Source organism: Cydia strobilella, chromosome 3, assembly GCF_947568885.1.
Source record: "Cydia strobilella chromosome 3, ilCydStro3.1, whole genome shotgun sequence".
In the NCBI taxonomy this organism is placed as follows: Eukaryota; Metazoa; Arthropoda; class Insecta; order Lepidoptera; family Tortricidae; genus Cydia; species Cydia strobilella.
This window is the reverse complement of record NC_086043.1, coordinates 3,932,268-3,957,023: the sequence shown is the minus strand read 5'-3', so window position 1 is coordinate 3,957,023 and position 24,756 is coordinate 3,932,268. Positions and strand designations below refer to the sequence as shown.

Here is a 24,756-nt window from a genome sequence, read left to right as displayed (position 1 = left end):
CGATCAACAAGGAATTAAAAATAACTAGGAAATAACACGTAACATAAGAATAAGGTACCAGACAAACTTGGGGTAGCTAAGTTATTCAGTATGGTACTAAATTCTTAGGTCCTACCTTATGTTAAAAGACAAAGATGTTAATCGTAAGCAGTCATGTGTTGTCGACAAATCATCATGTTAAATTAAATGTTTTACATATTTTTACATATTCTGTTCTATAGGTATCTCTCTATTCAACTCCATATTGAATCCAAACAGTTATCGATATTTTCTTAATAACATCATATTTGTGTTTGTAAATAGATTTACCTTATACTCAAGTTTCAAATTGTGTTTCCAGTGAAATATACGGTAAAAATAAAAAAAAGTCCGAGCGCGAAACATGAGTAGCGTTGTAAAAGAGAAAAAAAAACGAAGTTAAATTCGTTCACCATTCCGGAAACTAAGTCCGTAGGGTATTTCAGGATGTTAGGCCGTTTACTACAGAACACATTATAGATACCAAACAAGATAATATATACAGAATGTATAAATAGTTATGTCTTATATATCTGTTACAGCACTATCATGGTTGCGTTTTTGTCACTTGTCATAATTTATTATCATGCGTCACTTTTGCACTTACGTACTTGTTAGAGCGTGACAGGTATGGTGACAAATGACAGACAGCCGTCCATCTTAGCCCCGCAGGGCTTAATTGATTGAAAAAATTACCTCTGCGGCGTTGCAAATGGGTCTCGATATTTCTATGATTTTGAATTATAAAATATGCCCGTGTCTCAAGCGATCTTCAAGGTCATATCAAAACCAGTTAAAAACCATACCAAGTTGTTAAATCTAAATTAGTCTTTTTATGTTTGGCAGTTAGGGTACTGTTCAAGAATGCGTATATTTATTTTCACAGGTGGTAAAATATGACTGGCATTTCCAGCGCTCAGAAATGGGTGATCCGTTGCGTTTTCAAGTGGGAAAATGAAACAAAAATAGTAAAATGTATCTAAATATTTTTTAGTACAGTCAACTGTAGAAATATGGGTCCACAAATCTTCTTAAAAAATGTGTCCCATAGCGCTTATGTCCGCGAATTAAGAACTATGGGACATATATTTGAGTAAGTTCTCTACACAGATATTTTTACACTTGACTGTACCTAACCGTAAAACAACGATTGTTTTTATTAATAAGTACTTGAAATAACCTTACTAACCCATTTTAACTGTTCACTCTTTGGACCTTCTCATGTCCCTTCAACATGTCTGATGAGACCTGACTGCCAATTCAAACTTATATTTTGACATCAACATAATATCTAAATTAAGTAATTTTGTTGTCATCGAACTTGTACGTGCATGTATTGGCACAAGCGAGACGCACGGGCGATGATAACAAAATGACATAATTTAGATATATATCATTTTGACGTCAAAAAGTAAGTTTGAATTAGCTTCTATGTCTTACAACATTATTTGCACAAAAGGAGAAAAAAAATTAAACCGACATACAAAAAGTGACATTTAGTTTTATGAAAAAATGGCGGCACTCGTTTATCTACCTCCTGGCATGTACGAATGAGAGATGAAAGTAAGAGTAGTAATAAATCCAACTCATTAGAGCTTTGGCACGCAAGTGGCAATATATCCACCAATTATATAATGTTTGTTTTAGTATTTGCTTCACAGACCTTTAGGTACCCAAAGTCAGTCCCTACACTCTACAGACTTCTGGAATTTTCAACAGATTTTTTTCCGTTTTATTCTTCTTCTTCTTCGGAAACCTCTATTTTTTTTGTATGGGAAACAAAATTTTATATTTCCAAATTGAAAGTTTCGTTTGTTTCCTATCAAATTTTCCTAAAATTTCCGAGAATCTTTCGAACATTTTGGAAATATTCCGCAAAATGCACATACAAAATTTAAAGTTTTGATTTTATCCGATGTTTCAGACATAATAAGACTGTGCTGTTATATTTCGTTTCGATGTATATTACAATATAAGTAATAAAACAGATAATTCAATCATTGAAGCAGTTATAAATTCCTGAAGTCTACAGAGAACTATACAACCCGTGGCAGTGTCCTTCTTAATAATGTGCCCCTAGCGTGCTAAAGCTTAATTGATGCATCGGTTCCAAACGTAGCCTCAGAAACTGAACACAGAATATTGTATTGTCGTAAAATATAGGTATAGTCTGCATTTTTTCAAATAATTTTTACGTTTAAGACGGTAATCTGTTAAACAAAAGCCATTGGCGGTCGGCCTTTGTGTGCCATTGTGTGTTGGTGCGTGCGGCGCTCACACACAATGGCACACAATGGCCGACCGCTCGCACAAAAGAGACAATGGCTTTTGTTTAACATTTTACCGTCTTAAGCGTAAAAATCATTTGAGAAGATGCAGACTATACATTACACTTGCACATTCGCGTGGAACCACTGCACAAAAGCTATTAAGCTCCTTTTTGGGGTTTTCTTATTTAGCGCCGTTAGACCAAGTATCTACATGTAACTGATACAGTGAGCATAGTAGATAATTTTAAGGCATAGTCAGATACGTTACTCTTGATACTGATTGTACAGCGATACTAATAAACGTATTATATTCCAGTGTCGGAGCAAGGTCCCCACGAGAAGCGTCTACTGAACGCTTTACTGGCGTCATACAACACGCTGGAGCGGCCGGTAGCCAACGAGAGCGAACCGCTAGAAGTCAAGTTCGGCCTGACGCTGCAGCAGATCATAGATGTGGTGAGTTCGATATCAATGTTTAAACTGAGTGGCTATAATCTCAATTAAGCTGATTATATGGTTAAATAGGGATGTTAACTATTATTTAGAACTGTTTTCATTTCACAGATAGACACGTAATTATTGCAAAAAAATAATAATTATTCATTAATTTTTAATAAAAAATCGACGTTAACAAACGACTGTCGGTGCCAGAGGACCACCGTTTGACAACTTGTCTGGGCGTGTTTCTCACGCCGTGACGTCACGCACTCCGATTTGCGTTTGCAGTCATGTGATGCTGGGCATTATTTTAAATACTTTTAATTATTTTTAATTAATTCATTACGCATATTTACACTTACAAAATATGATTTTCAGCATTCTAATATTCCCTGCTATGTTAAAAACATAAAATTTTATATATTCGCGATTCATGTCAACATCCCTATTCACGTATTTTTATGCTTCTCTTGCACTGATAAGAAAATTAAGACCTAGGTTATCCGAAATATGTCGCGTAAGTGACTAAGAATACGTGAGTAGCTACCGGTATACGGTTTACCGTATAATTAGCTTAATCACGACAGTTTGATTGCTCGCCGAGTGCGTGCGAGCCGAAAGCGCTGGCGAATCAGTATTAAGGCTAAGTAAGGTCCAGTTTTCTGCGTAGATATACCGATAAGTGTGTATGAAAATACATGACAGATGTTGCAATATCAAGAGCATGCAACGCAAATGATGTTAAATCTGTCGTACACGTGTTAATGCGCATGTCTACGCAGAGTACCGGAGACAGGATGCATACGCAGCTGCATGGTGTGTATTGGCCTGTTAATAACAAAATCACAAATGATTTTTACATATCTCTAGGTGACTTGAAATTGACACTCAAGAACTTGACTCGCCCGCACTTTCGGAGCTATTTGAGAATATAATAGGTACCTATATAATATATAATTATAGGACATGAGTGTACATTGTACAAAGCGACAATTGAAATAGTTCTGGTATATTACTATTCTACGATATTGTTCAGGTGTGCGTACTAAACATATACAGCCACGTTCCATGTGATTCGCCGTTACTTATTAACCAACAATATCTAACCGGCCATCATTAATAATCATTATACTAGTAAATCAAGCCTTAAGGTGACATTCAGATATAAATAAATCGCGGCAGTAATGCAGCTACGAACGTCAGTTATTTTATTAAGCAAATTAAAAGTAACAGCGCCCGCATCAAGACTGCAGTAGTAAAGTTGATTGAATTTTAATTTTAAAATTTTAATGTTAATGTAATTTAGTAATATAATTTTAATGTATATAAGATTGTATGTGATATATGGAATCCGAATTGTCCGAAATAAATTAATTTAATTTATTTATTTTAGTAATTTCGCAACAGTAATCCAACTCCAGTTGCCATTTAAGTGTCACCTTTAGGTATATGATATATGAGGTTCTATTCTCAATTGATGTGCCTTTCAATTGTCGTTTTTTAGTTTCGTATTAAGAGTCCCCAGCAAGCTCAGCCGAATTCCACATTCCCATACAAACCGAGTTTCGTTCTCATTTTAAAACTACGTGTTGGATTGTAATGAAACTTTGCACATACATGAGGTACGAGTATATCTAGGTCTATAATTAGTTTATATAGCTCCAGTTTATAAAACAAACTTAATAGTGCAAAAACAAGTTTTGTATAAAACAACTTAAATTCGCTGTATTTTTAACTATGTTATCTAAAACTACATAAACTAATTATAGGACTAGATAAATGAAACTTTAAAACTCTGAAACTCGGTACTTATCCTTATGTAAGAACAAAGTTTCAGTCGGGCTAGCACATGATTGGCGCGAGAGTATCTCGCCGCAACATAGACTACCGGTCCCTCTTTAATTCATACAGTTAGTAAAAGACGGGTAGTCTATCTCGCGGCGAGATACTGTCGCGCCAATCATGTGCTCGGCCTACAGCCGGGCTAGCACATGATTGGCGCGAGAATATCTCGCCGCGACATAGACTACCGGTCCCTCTTTAATTCATACAGTTAGTAAAAGACGGGTAGTCTATCTCGCGGCGAGATACTGTCGCGCCAATCATGTGCTCGGCCTACAGCCGGGCTAGCACATGATTGGCGCGAGAATATCTCGCCGCGACATAGACTACCGGTCCCTCTTTAATTCATACAGTTAGTAAAAGACGGGTAGTCTATCTCGCGGCGAGATACTGTCGCGCCAATCATGTGCTCGGCCTACAGCCGGGCTAGCACATGATTGGCGCGAGAATATCTCGCCGCGACATAGACTACCGGTCCCTCTTTAATTCATACAGTTAGTAAAAGACGGGTAGTCTATCTCGCGGCGAATTATGGAAGGTAGAGGTAAGAAAATGAATCTTCATGTATCAAAAAGTGACCGTAAAAACAGTAAATAGGCGGCGCCACCATACACTGAAGTACCCAGACCATACACCTAGACAGTATTTTATATAGATGTGCACCCGTGCGACCGTGACGGACAGAACATACGCAATGCGACAGAATTAAAAACACATTTTAACATTCCTGACAACATACCAGAAACAACCTACGTAATTTGGTCGGGTTATTTGCTGCCATTTCTACATTATTATACCTCTATGGTTCATGTCACAGAGTCTCCTATATATTACAATACTCTTTGGTCCCAGAGCCTACCTAGCGCCACCGGAGAGATTAGGAACTATTATTTAAAGCTGAAAGCGGTCACTTTTGCAACAATTCTGCCATAAGAGATTGGCATCCTTTCTATACCATCCATAGGCGAGATACTGTCGCGCCAATCATGTGCTCGGCCTACAGAGCAATCTAGCTAGTCATTTTAAAATGAGAGCGTAACTACGTTTGTATGGAGAACCGAGCTTGCTGGGGATTCTTGACCGTTTAAAGACTTTAAAGTGTAGACACGCGAGATGCTGCACAGTTTATTTAGTTATAGCGAAAATAGAGCCAGATCGTAATATTATAATATAGTATTACAGACCAAATGTATTGGGATCCAACTGTATGTATAGTACGGATTATTCAAGGAGACATAACTATCACGTCGCCTCTTTCTGAATTAACTTATTACATAAAGTGGATATAAGTTTTTAATCCTACGTATACTTATTATTTTATTGAGTTACAATCCCTGAATTGTCGGGTTGAAAAAAACCTTTTAAAACTTGTTGACTGGAGTAAGACCTACTTAAGTACTTATACATAATGCATATCATTTTCCCAGCTACGTTTTTCTAGCAAAGGTTTTATCTATGTTCTATTTTCGCTATATCTAAATAAAGGTTGATTTATAATGGCAAAGGTATTTATCGTGTGATTATAGTTGCAGAGGAAAGTGAGTCTTTATATAGAAATGTATTTGTATCTATTAGTAAAAGTTCAGAAACTGTGAAACAGATGGATTTCGATTCACGTAAAATTTATACCGTGCAGATTTTTGCCCAAATTTAAACCCAAAGACGCAATGATATCGATGTCGTCTTATTCATTTTTATTTGATTAATTAAAAGACATAAATACATATATTAGGTTTATAAATTGGATATATATATATACTGGTACATAAAGACTAAATACACAGATATAAAGTAGGTATTAAGGTTATAAGTATCGTAAACACTTTCCAATAATAATAATATTAATGATATTTCTCTTTGGGCAGAAGGCGAAAGAGCGGATAATTACCTTTATTTCAAAATTAGGATCTAATCAAATTAATAAATTAAGTTAGAAATCTGTGGAAACTTGCATAGTTATATTTACGGTATTTATTTACCGGGCATTTAGTAACTTGTCATTTTGATCGCTATTGACCTTTACCTGTTTATTAATTAGCAAAAAATCATAATTAAACAAAAAAACAGTAAGTTTTTTATATTAAAACAATCGTTTCATTAGTACGAATTCTCGCCGCTTTAAAATTACTTGAAATTGATATAAAGCAAGCAACGCATTCGCGACGAAATTGAGTTAAAAGTGCGGTTAAAGTAATGGGCGGTTTTATGGCAGATTACTTAATGTACCGCCGAGAGTGCTATGAGGATTACAGTTAAGCGTTTTTACACGACTCTAGTGTTCACCTTTTTATTTTATAAGTATTAATCTCGAACTCAAATTCTAAAATATCTAATTTAAAAGCAAAGCTAGAAGGTAAGTGTTTAGTTTAATTTAAGTACCTACTGACACTTGAACTCGTTTAAGGGCGTTTAAAACTGGATTAGGTACTCATTTTTAGTCAATAATTTCACTACCATTAATAACTGCCGTATATATTTTAGTGTTTGTTAGCTTGTGTTGATTTTAAAAGTAAAAGCAAAACAGGAGATAGGCACGAAACAAAAATGGAGGTCGACCCGAAAAAAGTAAAATACAGAGTGTTAAACAAAACCGCAACCGGCAATTGAAAAAACAAATCGACTTTTGTGAAATAGGAACGCGTTCGTGGAAAGTTAAACGTACACTTGAACGAGTCTATCGATAAATTAAACCGAACACGCTCCGGAATATCCGGACCGTGATTTGCACGTTCCGAAACTCGAAAATGCGAAAAACACCCGTGAAAATTGAAACGTCTGAATGAAATCCAGTTAACGATCTGAGTGAAATAGAACAAAACTTGCTTCGAGAAACGGGAGGAAAAGAGTGCGGTCGCAATCAAAGTGCTGGGGGCTGTGACTCGTGTATCGTTTTCCCCTTTTCTCAAACGCGCGTCTTCCGAGCGTTGCCTAAATTAAAACTTGATTTAATTAAAAATAAATGAAGCCGTAATTTTTTTATAGCAAAGAAACCTTTTTATTATAAACCGGGCCTTTGTAATGAAAGGCAACTAGCAACATGCGGGTTTTCGTTTCAAAATATCCTATTCAAAACATGAATGGAAGCGGGGCAGGGAAAGAAAACTGTGCCTATTTGCCGTTCCATTTCAAGCATTTACATTGCCATGTTTGCCTAATGCGAACTGCGTAAAATGTTGTATCTGATGTTTGAAAAGAGGAATGAAGCAGCTAGCACTTACTCGGGGTTGAAAGCAGTGGATTTAATTTTTTTGACTTGATCAAATATATTTTCGAAGTAAATTTTGGCAAAAAGTAAGCTGCTTGAGCTATTGATGTGCTAGGTGGAATATTGGACAGGAGCAGGAAAAAACATTTTCATAGCACAAAACGGTGAAAGTCAAATTTGCACGTTGCAGGCTTAAGATTTATTTCAAAATATATCGTTCTTGGTACCAGCTAGTGGGTTAACCTGATTTAAAATCATTAGTATTTTACAACAAATACTAACAATTTTCTTGGGTCAAAGTGGTAATTCGATTACTCGGTCTCGGTCGAATTATTTTCTCAAAATCACATTAAAATGACAAAATATAAGATGGCGCAATAGTGTTGGCCGGTAAATTGAATGAGATTGCCGAATCTTATTTTATAACGGCTCGTCTCCGAATCAGGGACGCCTCATTAATGAATTAGGTATAGTAGGCGAAAACTAAAGTGAGCCGATTGGTCATAAAATCTTTCCGAATACAAAAGGACAAAAGAGGTGTGAAGTGCTTTGCCGCACGTCTCTTCCATATAGCGGGAATAACTAGTTAGGATACTTTTAGGTTCTGGGATAATATCGACACGTTATCAGGTAAATGAAACTTTTTTTCGACACTAAAAGTCTTTAAGTACTTTGAAATTAATTTTTCTTTACATAAATCTTTTATTTTTTTATTCAATAGTCTTCGAATTGAAAAGTTGGAATACTAGTAAAACATAGAAATTAAAATTTAGAAAAGTAAGCGGGAACAAGATTGTTTAGTCCAAGTAGGTACGTAAGCAATACCGGGTGTTAATTGTTTTAATTACAGATAGCATTCATTGGCTCACTTAATTTTTCGCCTACTATAGTCGCATTTATATTAATTAAGCCCGCGTTCGCGCCGTTCGGCGTCGCCGGCCGTTATGGAAAAATAGAGTTATCATTTTCAGGGCTTAGGGTGTCTATTGTAAGATGTTTAATTTCAAACGAATGCGTATCCCTGACATTAAGCATCTTATAATAGGCGCCATTAAATAAAGAAGCTTTGGAAACACAGTGAATAAATACTTAAAATAATACTTTAAGATTTTATTTTAAAAAGGTTTATATTAAATATACTCAAAACAAATTTTTTTAAAGGCGTTTAATGAGCATATCGATTATAACTTATTTAAATAAACAAGTAGGTAGTCTAAATATGCAATATAATCTCTTAACTCGATTCAAAATCAATATAATTATAAGTATATCAAGTCGATAAAACAACTTTCTACTAGTCCGGTCATAAAGCGCTTGTCGTCACAAAACCTCTGTTCGGCGAAGATCTCGTATTTAATTGCTTTCCCTTAACGAGATCTTGCTATAAAACGGATTAGAGCTTCCTCTGCAAATTTATCGGGGCCAGGAGATTAAAATGAGTTTGTGGCTTAACGATCACGACTTTAATACAACTACATATTATATAGACCATTAACGAGATTAATTTAAGAAGCACATTATGTTCAGGGTGAATCAATCAGCTGCGCAGATTACCGTTTTGATGTTCATCATGTGTTTTCGTTCCTTTCTTGCGTCGCCGCGCGTTCGTTTTACAAAATAAGGATGAGAAAAATCAAATCCTGACCACGAACGTCTGGCTCAACTTGGTAAGTGGTAGGAGCCGGGTCTGGCGCTCGTCCCGCCTCCCGCAACCGCGCTCGCGCTTTCGTCGCTCACCATGGCACAGTACTGTTGAACGCACCTCATCTTACAATAATGTAATCTCGCTTCACGACACTTGGAGTGTTTGCACCAGTTGAAGACGGTTCCGGGAGGCGGGAGGGTCGAGCGCCGCCTTCGCGGCCAAGTGTCGCATGGAGAGTCGGTGTGTCGTGTTGTACACATTTCGCATAATATATCAATATTAGATTGTGTGTGAGCGGCGCGCGAGGCCCGGGCACACGCGCGCCCGTGCGTCGCGCGCCGCCAACCCCCGGTATTGTGTGTCCAGAAGGTGTCGAGTCACAGTGTTTAGATCATTATACTGACTGCGTCCTTTTTCTGTTTTTGTTGACACCATCTAACCCAATAGGACGAGAAGAATCAACTACTTATAACCAATATATGGCTGTCATTGGTAAGTGTGATTAAAAAGAGGAAACTAAATTAACATTTAATAAAATTTCTAACCTTATCGTTTCACTCTTTTATCTTTCTTTTCGTTCGTGTTTGTTTATGTTTACTTCTTTCGATTTCTAACTCTGTTCCCCTTCTCCCGATGCGTTCTCTTCTCTCTTTGACTGTTATTATTTAATGGAAAATTGCATAGCGTTGTGGAATATGCGGCAGTATTGGATTTTTTTGTCATGATTATGTGTAATGGAGACTTGTTTAGAGTACTTGGATCGAGGGCGCCCGCGCCCGTAGCGTAGACCCTTCGTGCATCCTGCGTACGAGCCAGCTATCACTCTAGTCCATTAGTGTATCTTTCTTATCAACGTAGTAGACATTACATTTCATTATGTACTCTTTATTATAGTAGTACCCTAGTATACTTATCATCAAAAGCCAGGTAAGTAAGTGGTTGTCGTGTAGACATTGTACAAGACTGGTCAACTTTGGTATACCAGCGTATTCGTAAGTCGCAAGCTGCCGCGTAATCCACAATGCGTTAACAATATGTACTAATGGTTGACGAAATCCGATAAAAACTAAACAATTGCTAAACGGCTGTGGCACTGGCCATCGCCTCTGGTCCTGAGAGTGGTAAAGCGGGTCGGAGAATGTCTGAATGGGAGCATTCCGATGTCAATTGAGAGTATCATATTGGTGTCTTGTTGTACGGTTGTATGATGCACATTGTTATTGGTTGAGACATGACTGTCCACTGTACATTGACTCTGCACATCCCGGGTTCGCTTGTTTTGGCTACAGATGTAGTTCTTTCATATCTGCATGGCCATGGAATGTTATGGTTACGGTAAAGGCATAATGAGGAATGAGGAAGCCCGAGTTTCGTTTGCCTGCGAACCCCGCTGGGACCATAAACAATGTTTTAAAAAGTATCTTAATCGTTTTCGTTTGGTATTTTTGTCAGGATTATTTTTATCGACATGTTGAAAAGAAGTTTGTATTTTTTGACAGCAGAGTTTTGATTAAAATGTACAAATCTAATTTAAGTTGGTCTAGGTAGAAGGTTATGTTATTATAATTTGAATTTAACAAATCAGAATATAAAATAGTTTTTATTGTTTTTTTTTTTATTAAAAATTTGCGTTTGTTTTATTTCTTTGTTAAAAAGAAGATAAAATAAATCTGCTTGATGCACATACTTTTGATACTGGCTGCTAAAGTTGACGTAATGTGTGAATGACAGTTTATTTTATTTTTTCCAGCACTAAAGGTATGTTTGTTAAGCGAAATAAATAACATAATTATTTAGCATTTACCAAAATGGCAGCTTATTTACCCCAACTGTAGTGACCCCAAGTCCTTGGTCTTGTTAAAAATAGGAGAGCAGTCTTTCTACGTCATAAAAAAAAGAAATTTGGCTTTTAATACATATATTCAGATTTGTAAATGCAAAACTAAAATATTTTTCTGGTGCATGATGACTTGAAACTTTCCTATGCATGTGTAGTTGCCTTTGTGACCTTTTTATTCCAATTATTATTATATACTGACTATTGACCAGACAAAAAAAAACACACAAATCGTTTATTGCAAAACAATGGTCAGTATGATACGTATCTACTTTATATACGTATTACTTTATTATATTATTCTTATTTAGTACATGCACTGTATTATTTTGTATTTTTGTATATGTATACGTGCTAGTTGTGGCTAATGGTACTGTAATATTCCGCACTATATTATATTTTTAAATACTGGTGTATTATATCAAAGATAGATATAACTCCGTAATAGATGGATACAGTCTAAGGAAAAAACGTGCCTCGAAAATCACGAAAATTTGATTCTCGATCAGATGGCGCCACTAGTTTTGGCCTACACTCGTATAGAGGGCGTTAACTGTTTCGCTTGTTATTTATAATTTTAACGCATACCAGTGAAAGAACATGGGTCAAAATCATATAAAAATAATTAATGCAAATAAAAAAACATTTATCCATATTTAAATACATTTTATCGTATTTTTATAAATATTTATTTTTAGTTTTAAAGTGTGTCGACAGATGGCAGTGAATTTACTGGGGTTACAAAATTTACTTTGACAGTACCGCTCTAGTATAAGTTACTCTATGATTATATGAAATAACTATTTGGTATTAGTATTGCTTTAACTGTTGTACGTTTAAATATTTATCATAAGGTCTCATGAAAGTTATCGAGAATTTCTTATCTGCCCAAAAACAATTAACAACAAAATCTCATTGTGACAATCCTTCTTAAAACTATTTCAAACTATTCCTTTTTGATTTCTGTAAAGGTCATGTATCTAAAGATCATGTGATTTTACAAATAATCAAGTTAAGTTCAAAATGCAAGGTTTATAACAAAACTAACCTATGTCCGTCCTCGCGCCTTAAACTATCTCCATATCAAATTTAATTTTAATCGGTTCAGCGGTTTAAGCGAGGTGGAGACAGACGGACAGAATTACTTTTGTGTTTACAATATTAGTAGAGAAGTAAGGATTAGTACCTACAGCAATGTTGTCATAACGAGTTTTTGTATCTCAATAATATTGAAAGCGAAAAGTCCTTCGTCAAGCAAAGTTTCCACGTTATGTACCTACGACATTGGCTTATAAATAAATGTTCTCTTTGATGTCTCAATTGCTTGGTGAGGGAGTCGACGCGCTGAAACGAATAATCTATCTCACTCTAACGCGTACCAACTGGCTGAACACAGGTGGCAACGGAATTTCCAGTTACTCTACTCTTATTATTCACAACGACGGGACTTAATTTTAAGCGATTAAGTCCCGTATTTGTGAATGATAATGAGTAAAAATCGTGAAACATTAAATCAGTACTCTACTCTTATTTTAGCATTTTTGAAAGGTTTTACCAGATACATTATGAGGGAACAAATAGCAAATGTTACCAGCGCATATTATTGTGTAGGTATAAAGGTACTTTATGTATGACAATCCACAATACATATAGGTTTTACATTTTAGTCTCTAAAGGCATTGAAATCTTCGGGTTTCCGAGCTACAGTTTAGAGTCAAAAAATGTAGGTACTAGTATGCGTAAAAAGTAGGTTTCTGATTTACACGGCATTTAGGAGTTGCATACAATGTACCACAGCAATATCAAAGTTTACACCAAACTTGTACAAATGGCTCCACTCACAGCGCGATTATACTGAAGTATGGCGTGTTTACTGCTTTATTGAGATTAATTGTCTGCGCAGTTTTGTAAATGACACTAATCTGGATTTCCCCCTGTCGTATACAATCATGGAATTCATTAATCAGCACTGATAACCATAGCCCAGTTTTTCGGTGGCTAAAACGTGCCAGTGCCGGTGCTGTGATTAATTAAATATCGATTGTTACCAAAGTGTTATTAATTTATCTGTGATCATCGTGTGCTAAATGGTGTATAACTTTTTGTGTTCATAATGTGATATGTTTAAGGCCATTCCATCGGTTTACCGCTGTCTCTGTCACATTTTGCAAGAAAGAACGGGAAATATCATGCGCGCCAAGTGTCAATTTTGATCGAATTTTGTCGATTTTTATATATATTTTAAAAACGTTATCCTACAATATCGAAATTCGAAAGTTATGAAATTATTATTTAAGTTAAGATTGTTTTTTCTTCTTTTTTGTTTATAGTATCACATAATAAATAACCGAGTAAAGTTGGATTAAAAGTCAGAGTTAGAGGTTACTTTGGGAATTAATTGTATCGAGCGAAGTGTCATTATTCGTGTATCGGAAGCTATGATATTAAAGATAATATAGTCAAGAACTACATATATTTTTTCCACGTTTACGAATATCAACGCCTCTTAGAAAAACAGGATCATATAAGGAGATTTTTCGCCTTCTGGCTCAGGGAACCGCCTTAAGGAAACGTCTATACCTAAGTAATGTTACCAACATACCAATACGCTGTGTTTCTATGACTGTTTCTGTTTTTTCTCCTTAATAAATAAATATCGATAGCAAACAAAAATCATAGTAACATATGTGACTCATCCTTGAAGCAAAAAATATTAAATAAAAGTTTTAGTTCCTTCATTATCTATTTGCAAACCTTTTTCATGTATTCTTATTACATTACAAGTGACATCGACTCTAGTCATTCTGACAATAATTAAAGTTACATCGAAATTACCTTTTCCTTCATTTAATGATGTCGGGTATTTTACTATAATATATTTACTCCTTAATCATAATTTTTAAATATATTAGTTAGACCAAGACAAGTCTGCAACGATTTTGATAGCATACGCAGTGCAATTGTTATCTATACGTCATAATTTCATAGAAGTTTGACGTTTAAAATAACACTTGCATTGCGTGTGCTGTCAAAATCGTTGCAGACTTATCTTGGTCTAACTCTATAAACATTGGACACAAATATTAAACCAGTTACTTTGTAAAAGATCTATCAGGGTTAGACGCAATTTCGCAGTGGAGACGTTGAGCCCAACTCACTGTCAAAACTGGGCTATAAGTACACGTTTTTACTCTTATCTCTTTAAATTTCAAGAAACCGTATTTATCATTTAGACAAAATTATCTCGGTCGGTACTTAGTTCAGTTTTCATCTCGGTCAACACTAACCCGCTAAAACACTTGTCAAGTTCTGACAGTTCATGACGACCCCTCGTAACGCAAACACTTGAGACATAGCGAACTTGCCCAACTTATGTAATATTGCGAAGTTGGTAGCAGTAGCTTTGTTGTCCCTAAGCAGGTTATATTGCAATGCCTGTACACGTATTGTACTGTATTCAGCCAGTTGGGTGTAATTGGAAAACAATTTTGAAGATTACTTTGTCTATGGTTCGTGAAAACGTTTTGCCTGTAAAAAATAAACACTGAAATATTGCATGCTTTAAAAAGTTTCACAGTTTAATAAAGGATCGGATTTGTATTTTCGGTCCGTTTTATTTTATTCATACTTTCTATTTAAGTAAGGTAAGGTATTTTATAGATCATAAATGGAGTTTTTTTTTCATACATTTTACTAACTCATTGTAATATTTCATTATGTAACAAAGAAGTAAATGAATCTGGCAAATGGCCGGGGGTCTAATTAAAGAGGCCGTAACGAGCCCCGAGCTACATTATGACATCATTAGTCGGTTATGGTTAAGACGCTTGTTGAAAAAAATCGAAAACGATAATTTTGAAGAAAACTTTAGTTTCCTAAGTAGGTACGCGTTACTACTAGCATGATTGTTACTAGCAAAATGGATTTCCGTAAGTAGGTTCCAGAAATATTTTTATTACTCTCGTAAAATTTATATTTACGCTTTAAACCTTAGATATGTTTTGTCCTCTTTTTTAATTCACGAGTCTTCAAAATTGGTTTTCAAAAATATTTTTCGTATCATATAATTTACTTGCGAGCGATTTCATAATACCTACGTTTAAGCAGAGTATCAAACCATATTTAAAATAAAAATAGTAACATATTTTGCGATATAGATGTTGGCCAGTTGATCTAATAATATGTGTAACTTTCTATTATATGCGCTCTTTTCTTTACAATATATGTACTGACATTACCATTAACTAAAGTGTTTATGTTAAGAGCTCAACATCTAATCGCAGGTATATGAAGTTGCATTTTCAAACGTAATCAACGAAACCCGCTATCCCTTACTCTCACTTTAATAAGTACTTGCGTGTGACAGGAATGGAACGATTACAACCTGAGGTGGAACGATAGCGAGTACGGCGGCGTGAAAGACCTGCGCATCACACCCAACAAGCTGTGGAAGCCAGACGTTCTTATGTATAATAGGTGAGAGTGTGGTTGCCGTGGGAGAATATATACTGACTATTACAGCAGTAAAAACTATTTATTAAATGACTATACACACGACATATGACTTGACAAAGACATTATAATATTCCACCTTTAATTTTATTTAGTCAGTCGAAACTAACTTTGCAGCGAACGAAGTGAGGACGTGTCATTATAAACTCATAATTTCATTAATGATGACGTGGCCACACTTTGTCATTGCGAATATCATGCAGAGTTAGGTTGGTCCGAATCTACTCATTTCTTCGTGGCCAAGGATCGTAATCATCACGAGGTTTCATTAGTAACTGAGTAAGTAACATTAGTTTTTAAATCTTATCTTGCCATTTTTGGCTGAACAGACACACCTCTTTATCCTTGCTGGTTTAAAACAATATTGGTCACATAAAAATCTTTAAATAATGTGAAGAATTATTTCATAATAAACATTTTCCTCGCAACATATTCCCCTTTTGATAATTCCACAAATTGATTTATTTTATTTGTCCATATATATTTTTTTACTTTATCTAATGTATGTACTATCAAAATTGATAATGTCATTAAGACAATGTTAGCAGACGCAGTCACACAAAAACAAGTTACGACAAGGAAAACAGACACGTTAAGACTACGACGCGTCTATGTTAAAGACAAATACTTTTTCCAGACATTTATTTTTTACAAGCAAATTGTGTAACTTTTTTGTTTGACACAAAAAAGGTTTTTGTGAATCCCGGATTGAGTTAAATCGAGGCTTTACGAAGGCCAACACCCAGGGCCAGGAAAGGCAACCACCGCAAACAAAGATGTGGCGATTTTTCTTGTTTTTTTTTTTGGTGGTTTTGTTGAAGGTTTTACGGGTTGACTCTCGTGAGTAGAAATATTAATTAAATTTGCGTGGGATGCTCAGTTTCCAATTACAAAATATAATTGAAAAAGGCTTTTATAAATGCCTCATTATTTGCCATTTTTAGTAAATATACGCATATATTTAAAGCCATAACTAGGTTAATTCACTTTTTCTTGTCATTCGTTTCTGTGGGTAGGTACGTCTCTTGAGTCTTGGGCCTCCTTATAAAAGCATAATTTTAACTGTACGAAACATGAATTTTCTTTTAGATATAACCCTGGCCATCAACTTACTATTGTCCTTTGATTGATTAATTAATACCGGTATTAAAATAAATTTATAGTCAAAAGGGTAAAGATAAAAGAGCAAAGACATTCCGACGGCTGTTAAACATGGTCGACAAATACTATGCGACGAACGAGACAGCGACAGTGAGAACAACAAACAAATCTACTGTGTCGGGGACGTGACGCCCATGGCAGCTGCCTTAATAACTTGCAGTAGCCTGTATTATAAACCGTTGAATTTAAAGCTAAGTTATCAAACGTTATCATGTCTAATATCGGCATCTTAGCTTTATCAAAAGTGTAAAAATAGCGACACGTACCCGACATTTATCTGGAATGCCCCTGGCCTGTCTTTGCCAACCTATTCTATCAATTAGCCAGCCAGTTTGAATTCAATTCTAATTAGATTTTAGGGGCGTGAGAATAGAGCTCCAGGGATTTCTTCTTGGGAGGGCTGCTCTAATTGCTAGGATATTACTTTCTACTGTTATTACCTTATTTTTCCTAACGGTTCGATTAAAAAATCAATTTAGAAAAAGGGGATCGTTATTTGAATCAATAAGCGATTATTAGTTTGTGGGTTGTTTTTTTTCTGGGATTGCTTTTTCGTTGTTACTAGTGAGAGAAAAAAGAAATAAGGCAGGTTCAGCAAAATGTGTGAAAGGAAAATATCGTGTTTAGTCCAGACATCCGCTAATCGATTATATTATTAAGATAAACGCAGGGAATAGAGCTTATTTGTGGCTAGTATTGGCTATTAAAGTAGCTATTCATTATAGCAAAATTGATTAGGTTTTTAGGCAATCAATTGTATACACAGTTATCCAGCTTAATTGTTTTAATTAAACATAATTCTCTCAGTAATTGCTCAATATATATAAATATATGCTATATTTAGCATGTCCAAATTCAAATTGTTTTCATTTTTAATTTGATTGAAAAACACAAGTTTTAACTGCTCATTTTAATGAGACAACATAATATTTAAATTACAATACATTTCGACCTTAAAAGGTCGTAAGTGACCTGATTTTCGCAATTAATACGCTATTTAGTACTAGAGTAACGTGGAATATAACGCACGCGGAGTAGTCTAATGGCAGTTGGGTTTAATCAGATTAGCGGTACGGTGTAGAGTTGATTGCATTCATTTCATTTTGTACTAATGACTCGGTGGCTACGTATAATTAGAAGTACCTAATTTTGTTTTCATTCGCTTGTCTATAAATTAAGCTCATTTCTTTTGGCTTTGACAATAAAACTAGAATAATCGATTAATTTTAAATACTAACTGTTGAACAATAATTAATAATGATTAATGCAAGTTGAACTGGTCAAAAATATTTTCTTTGATCGTAGTAATAAGTCGGATATTTATTAGTTAAAGTGTAGTTTAAAACCGGAGTACTAATTTAAGAAGGTACAAGTCTCTTGAACAAAATGCACAGTAGTTTAATTTTCTATCCACCTCTTATCTCTCTATTTTCTATCCATTTTCCTATTGCTATGACTAGTAGTATGATCATCTGATCATTTGGAAAATGATGCAAGAAGTTTCATCAGATTAAAAAAAAAACTATATGTATGTTTAAATTTAACGTATCAAACTAAATTAAACGTACTCTAGGAATCTTTAGTGAGCTAACACAATTCTGTTGTACTTACACTTCCTTTCAAGATTCCGTTCAAAGTTTGGACTGATTCAGCAACTTCTGTTCTTTATAAACTTGTAACACGGTTCTATAAGGCCGCAGTTTGTTTAATAATTATCATCCCAAAGCGCAATATTAATATCCCAAAGCAGCAAATTTTATCAATTTGCACCTGGCAACACTGGGTTTAAGCGGCGTTCATCCCCGTTTATGTTGAACACGTTGTCTTGCCATGTAAATTGTTCCGAAATTGGCCCCCAGCGTGGCGATGGTTGGCGTTGCGCCAAAGGCCATGTTATTCAATGCTTCTGGGCTTGCTTTTAGAACGTGTAATATCGTAGTGATTTTTGTAATAACTATAGCATTGAGGCACTAAGCGCCATACACATAAAAATGATATCTCCTATTTTCCTGAAAGGTATGGATACTGCAGCCTAAGTTTTAGTTTTGGCTTATATGAAACTAAAACCAGACCCAAAGTAATAGTTTTAGGCTGTATGAAACCCCAGCATTCAAAACTGTACAATATCTAAAAAAAAACAATAAATTGCCAATTTAGAACTAAGCTTCGATTTTACTAATTGTTGTGGCTTAGCGTGTCAAAGGAGTTTGGTCTCCAAAGTAGCATGTCACTTTTCCAATCCTAAGCATCTTCCTGCAATTTGGCTCAGAGATGCAACCGATCTACCTCCTTACGGTCTTCCCAGTGACACTTCAGTCAGTTTTCCCCACTTACGTTCTTTTGGCCTTTCCATTCTCTCGTCAGTCACAAATTTCTCTCAATCTTTGCATTCTTTTGTATTCTCTAGATGTAGTCATGTGTGTTGATTAGACTAAGCGTATGCTGACACGCAGGCGACGCAGTTCGACGCAACGCAGGGCAGAGCAGAATCTGCTCAGTAGATTTTGTAAAGTATAGAACGTCCTTGCGCCGCCCCGTGCGTAGCTAAAGGACGTTCCATACTTAACAAAATCTGCTCTGCCCTGCGCTGCGTGGAACAGCGTCGCCTGCGTCTCAGTATAAGCTTAGCCTTAGTCTTATGTATTTTTTTCTCTCTGCCACCAGAAGCTGATTTTTGTCTTTTTATTTTAGAACTAAGCTTGTTTATTCACTCAGTTCTCGTAGGTAGTTGAACGCAGCCATATTCTACTTCCCGAAAGGAGTAAACACTATAATGCGTGGACGGGTATGATTTAGTATCAGTTCTTTGCTGGCGCGAATCCAAAATGGATGCAAAACTGCCACCTCGAGCCAATTCCATAAAGCTAAGAAATAAATAACATTAAATCTTTTAAAAACCATTTATTTGTGGGAGTGATATTTAAGCGGTATTTTGATATATTCGTAAATCGAATTACAGTAAAATTACTTATAAATAGTCTAGTATTGCTCGATGTTTGCTGGCAAACCAAACATTACAAAAATTTTGAATTTTAAGCAAATGAGTGCTGATATGATTATTTTATTTTTAACGATGAATCAATCAAATGACTGAAATAATATTAAAATATATTCGTTGACAAACAATCTTACTCTAATCTTAATAAAAATCTTAATCTTACACTTTTTCCTCAAATCAAGAATATTATAATTTTTAAAATAACAGTAACCTAACTAAACACTCCAAAATACAACCAGGACTCTAATGTTTACTCATTACGAAATTGCTAGCGTTCTAGTACTTTCCTGAAACAGTTGTCATGCCAACATAATATAGTCAAAACCGCGGCTTCCTGTTTCTAACTATAGCGTTGTTTAATTAAAGTTAATGAAAGGCGTACACTTCACATGTTCATTGTACCAATGTTTTATTATTTTGCACAGTTAGGTCCATCTAAACGTTATTTGAGAAATAGTGTATAAAAGACTGTGATGAAGATTGTCAAAAGACTTTTAGAATTTTGAGGAACGAACTTGATAATCACGGGAGCTGATGCCGATATTGCAGTGTTTCAAGTTTAATCTAAAGAGAAATTTGTACTCGCAGGTGACTTACCCCGTTAGTCCGTAGTCCTCGTCTACCAGTCCAAAAGCTTAATCTTCTTGAGCGGTTGTTCAATATTAAATGTAACTATTTCTTCGATATGCGGCGGCGATGCGTTGATATAGGTAAAGGTTAGCGGGGTGGAATCAATATAATAAATGATATGTAATTTGCGGTTAATGTAGTTCTCCAAGCGAAGATTAGTTTTGAAGTGAAGTCCGTTGTCAGTCTGTCAATATGTCAGTGTCCTGTCTTGGTGGCCAGTAGTCACCTTAGTTTTTATGTAAAAGAGGTTATGTTGAAAAGGAATTAGGCGCAATAGCGTCACCAAACTGTGAAAATGACTCTGAAAAATAAAAACCGTAATGTATTAAATATATAAAAAAACTGCGTATTATTTAAATCCTCTATGTATAGGTAATTGACGTGGCACCAATAATGATATGTAAATAACAAATCTGGTAAAATCACTAACATCAGTTTATAAACACTGGCAACATTTTACCATAAAAAGTTGTATAGAACTGGAAGAACAAATTAAATTAAGAAAATATATTAAATTGTGTTTTTTAAATAAATAATATCATATATGACGCTCAAAAGGCGCTATAAGTGTAGGGTGGCCTTAAATATCTCAAGATTGGTGCCGTTACATACAATAATTTAATTATGACGATAAACCATGATCGTCGATTTTCCAATCCTGTCATGCTATGACAGTGCTGGTCTATTTCTGGACAGGGAACAGTAAACGTTGCTCTATTGTTGGCCGAGCAGGCTTGCCAGGCATTTGATTATGAAAAGCTTTTAAATCACTTACGGATTGGAACAGAGTCGTTGTTTACTATCTCGTTTGTGTTCACCCGTCGACGGCCTAGCGTAGCCGCTGTCACACCGTCTAACTATACTCTAGCCCCCCTTATTCATTAAACTTAGCAACCTCTTACAAACCTCTGTTACAATTTCTCTCTTTCTAACGAACAGAAATGTTATAGGTATTGTGGCGCCACCTAATTAAGCTTTTTTGACGGACACTTCATACACAGAGATTGTTCTCCTTATCAACAGTTTGTTAGATTTGATAGACGTTTATGAATAACTCCATAGGCCTTTAATTTTGTGCTGATGCTTAAATTTTCCTCACAATTGGCGAAGAAAATAATTCATTGTTATAAAAAAAGGAGCTCATTTGTGAGTGTCAATGCACAGAAAGCAACTATAACTGTTTTTTTTTAAAGTATTTTTGAGTATATTTGGAAGAGGCAGTTTGGCTAATTAAACAAAATACTTTATTTTATGGGTGAATATTTTTATAAGTTTTATATAAAACTTTTATAAGTTGTAAGGTTTATAAGTTGGTAATTTATAGTGTATTTGATTTGACTTAGTCCTACCCGTGATTATTAAATTTGTTTTCTGTTTGTTGATAAAAACAGCCAGAGATATCCTCAGATGTAATGGAACTCTCAGTAAAAATCGTATATAAATATAGGAGATTATCATCAATAATCACGCAATTTTAAGTTTGGTATATTTCCAAGGCACAACATACTAAAACATGTTGGCACATCGTCAAAGTTAAATCTAGATAGCTTTACAGAAAATCCAGCGCGGCACACGTGATACACCTACAACCTTTTTAACATTCCATTAAAAGGCTTTACGACACGGTGTGATACAAGCCGACTTTTGGCGGCCCGCCAGCCTCGGAGTGGTTACCCCGTACACTATTACACGAAAGGTATTGCTGAGCACCCTTCACGAGATTCCCTCGCCTTTCGGCTTCGGCTTTCAATTCGCATCCTCAAAGACTTATCTCCACTTAATCTCGGGCCAATTGCTCGTCTTTTTGTTCCAAGGCTTTTTGTCGTAATTAAAAGAGGTTGGTAATTTATGGGTCAAATTTATTGCTTTAGTTTCTCTGACAAAAAAGGTGGCAAGTAAGTAGTGTCCTTTGTAAGACTTTCTTCGCTTCGTTGTTTTTGTATCTTTCGTCTTATATTGCATTAAACAACACAAGGTCACAATATTATACTGCCAGTAGTTAATTAGGTTTTTAGCATTTGGCAAACATGACTTTACAATATCCTTTAATGTACCTAGATGATGTTGTTGCCATTTGCCACATCGAATTAAAGCAGAGAAAGTTAAAAATCATAAATGGGTCAAACATTTTTCAGAAAAGGGTTACTTCTTGAGACTAAAAATCAAAAGTTAACGATCCGAGTACATATATATTTCTTATTTGGGTCTCAAGTACTGAAAAAATGTATCCCGCCTGTAAGAGTACAACTTCAAAAATTAGCTTTTGATTCTCTTAACTTTGCGATGTGAGATGATCTATCAACGCGGCGAATGAGATCTGATTACAATAAAATGTGTATGACCCAAATATAGTTTAATCATTACTGATATAATATAAAGGTGACCATAAAATATTTGATAGATAAAAAATGTCGAACGGATAGTCGATTAGAATTACGTAAGTTATTAGGGCGTATTATACAAACCATATCTAGAAATAACGAAAATCTATTTTCCCGACAGTTATTTGCGTTTAGCTCTAACTGCTCGGTCTTTTAATCGAGTTTTTTACTAAAAAGGGTTAAGGGCCATTTCAACTAGAACTGTAGTTGTTAACCTAGAATAGTTATGTAGCGACGATTAAGCAGTTAAGGACTTGTTGGACGCTCTACAAGTGGGCGCGAGATTTGCCTCGACGACAAATTGTCGTAGTTACGAGTTCCTAACTAAACTGCTTCAACTACGTGCTTGTAAAATACTAGTTAGTTGATAAATACTGGTATAAACTCTGAGTGATACTAGACTAGGTCGAGTGTTGTAGTACAAATTCAGAAACACGAAAACTAATTGTAGTTAGCTATGAAATAAAACTATGAAAACGGATTATATCGCGTAATCCGTTTTCATAGTTTTATTTCATGAGTAACTATCGCGGTAACCGAAGACAATATTATGTAGTTAGCTACTTAAAAACAAATCTGAGTAAAATATTTTTGAAGTAAAACTTCTTTAGGCGCGACTAGAGTGTAACTGATTTTTTTTCTGACAAAAGTAACGCTCAGTAGAGACAAACGCACAATAGGACACACGTCAATGTGCCAACATAGCGATAAACGTCATTGTCAAAGAAGTTTTACTTCAATCGCGCGTAAAGATTACACGCACACACTTTTTTTGTGTGTACATTAGCAATGTGCCGAAGTTCACATGAAATGATCTCTGTGTTTTTACATGTAAACAGCTAAACTTTCTTCTTCTTAGTTTCGATTCTATGACACTCGAAATGTCGCCAATAACTCAAATGAGTGACGTAAATGTTAAATGAAACAATCGTCAACCAATTAAAAACATTGGGTAACATAATCTGAACGGGATCTTTCTATTTAGCTGTCCAAAAACTAGAAATAAAAGATTTTGCTTGATAGCTGCCTAGTGTATGAAGGTAGGTACGCTTAGCAATAAATTCTCATATAAATTTGGCGTATATGTCAAATACATCCTGAAATTTGCGTTTAACTTGAAATTTGGCTATATTAAATGTAGGAAGCCTAGCCGTCTTCTGTTATAAATGAGTCGCTTAATTTCAAACTCGGGTAAATCCATCTGTCAGCTTATGCGATTTTGGTATTAAGAAAAGGTAATAGGGTAGATGTTTGCTGTGAGGGTTGAATGGATTTACGCAAGTTTGAAGTTAAGCGACACAAAATAAGCATTCAGTTAACGCGCTCACAATGCCCTACGAATAATAATGTACAACGCATGAATTATGTCACTCATGCGCCAGTTTGTGAATATTTTATTCTTGTTATACGATAACTGTCATCGCAAGTACGAATGTGTTAACATCAGAGACAATGGGGGCATGGGGGCGCTTTCTCGTGGGGTTCGCATCGGAATTCTACAACCTGTAAGGTATATCAAAGTACCTTTGGATTAAATGCTTGTTTTATTTTACAGGTAGTGCTAAAAATAGTTTAAATAATATTTATTTAGGGAAGAACTTACCTACATATTTACATACATATTTTTTTTCCTACATAGTCCACTATATATTCCAATATTGAGATTTTTAGTATTTGTCTGGGAAACTTGATATCCTTAAGCTTTTTTTCTTAACTTTTAAGGGTAGGGAACTGTAATAATTGTGGCTTCTCCCTTTTCTGATGGAACCTTTCCATTAGATTTCTTATGCATATGAAGCATAGAGAGTATAGGACTCCA

General features: G+C 35.3%; 1 protein-coding gene across 3 annotated transcripts in view; it reads left to right on the top strand.

The window, feature by feature from the left end:
* LOC134755651 (neuronal acetylcholine receptor subunit alpha-7) overlaps positions 1-24,756 on the top strand; it is a 173,632-nt gene that overhangs the window by 125,956 nt on the left and 22,920 nt on the right. For 2 of the 3 annotated variants that reach the window (XM_063692182.1, XM_063692180.1), the window contains exons 2-4: positions 2,605-2,744; positions 9,866-9,910; positions 15,622-15,731. In XM_063692182.1, the coding sequence (XP_063548252.1) occupies positions 2,605-2,744; positions 9,866-9,910; positions 15,622-15,731 (295 nt within the window). Of the gene's footprint in view, positions 1-2,604; positions 2,745-9,395; positions 9,441-9,865; positions 9,911-15,621; positions 15,732-24,756 lie in introns of all 3 variants that reach the window. The other variant, XM_063692181.1, reaches the window with a different exon arrangement.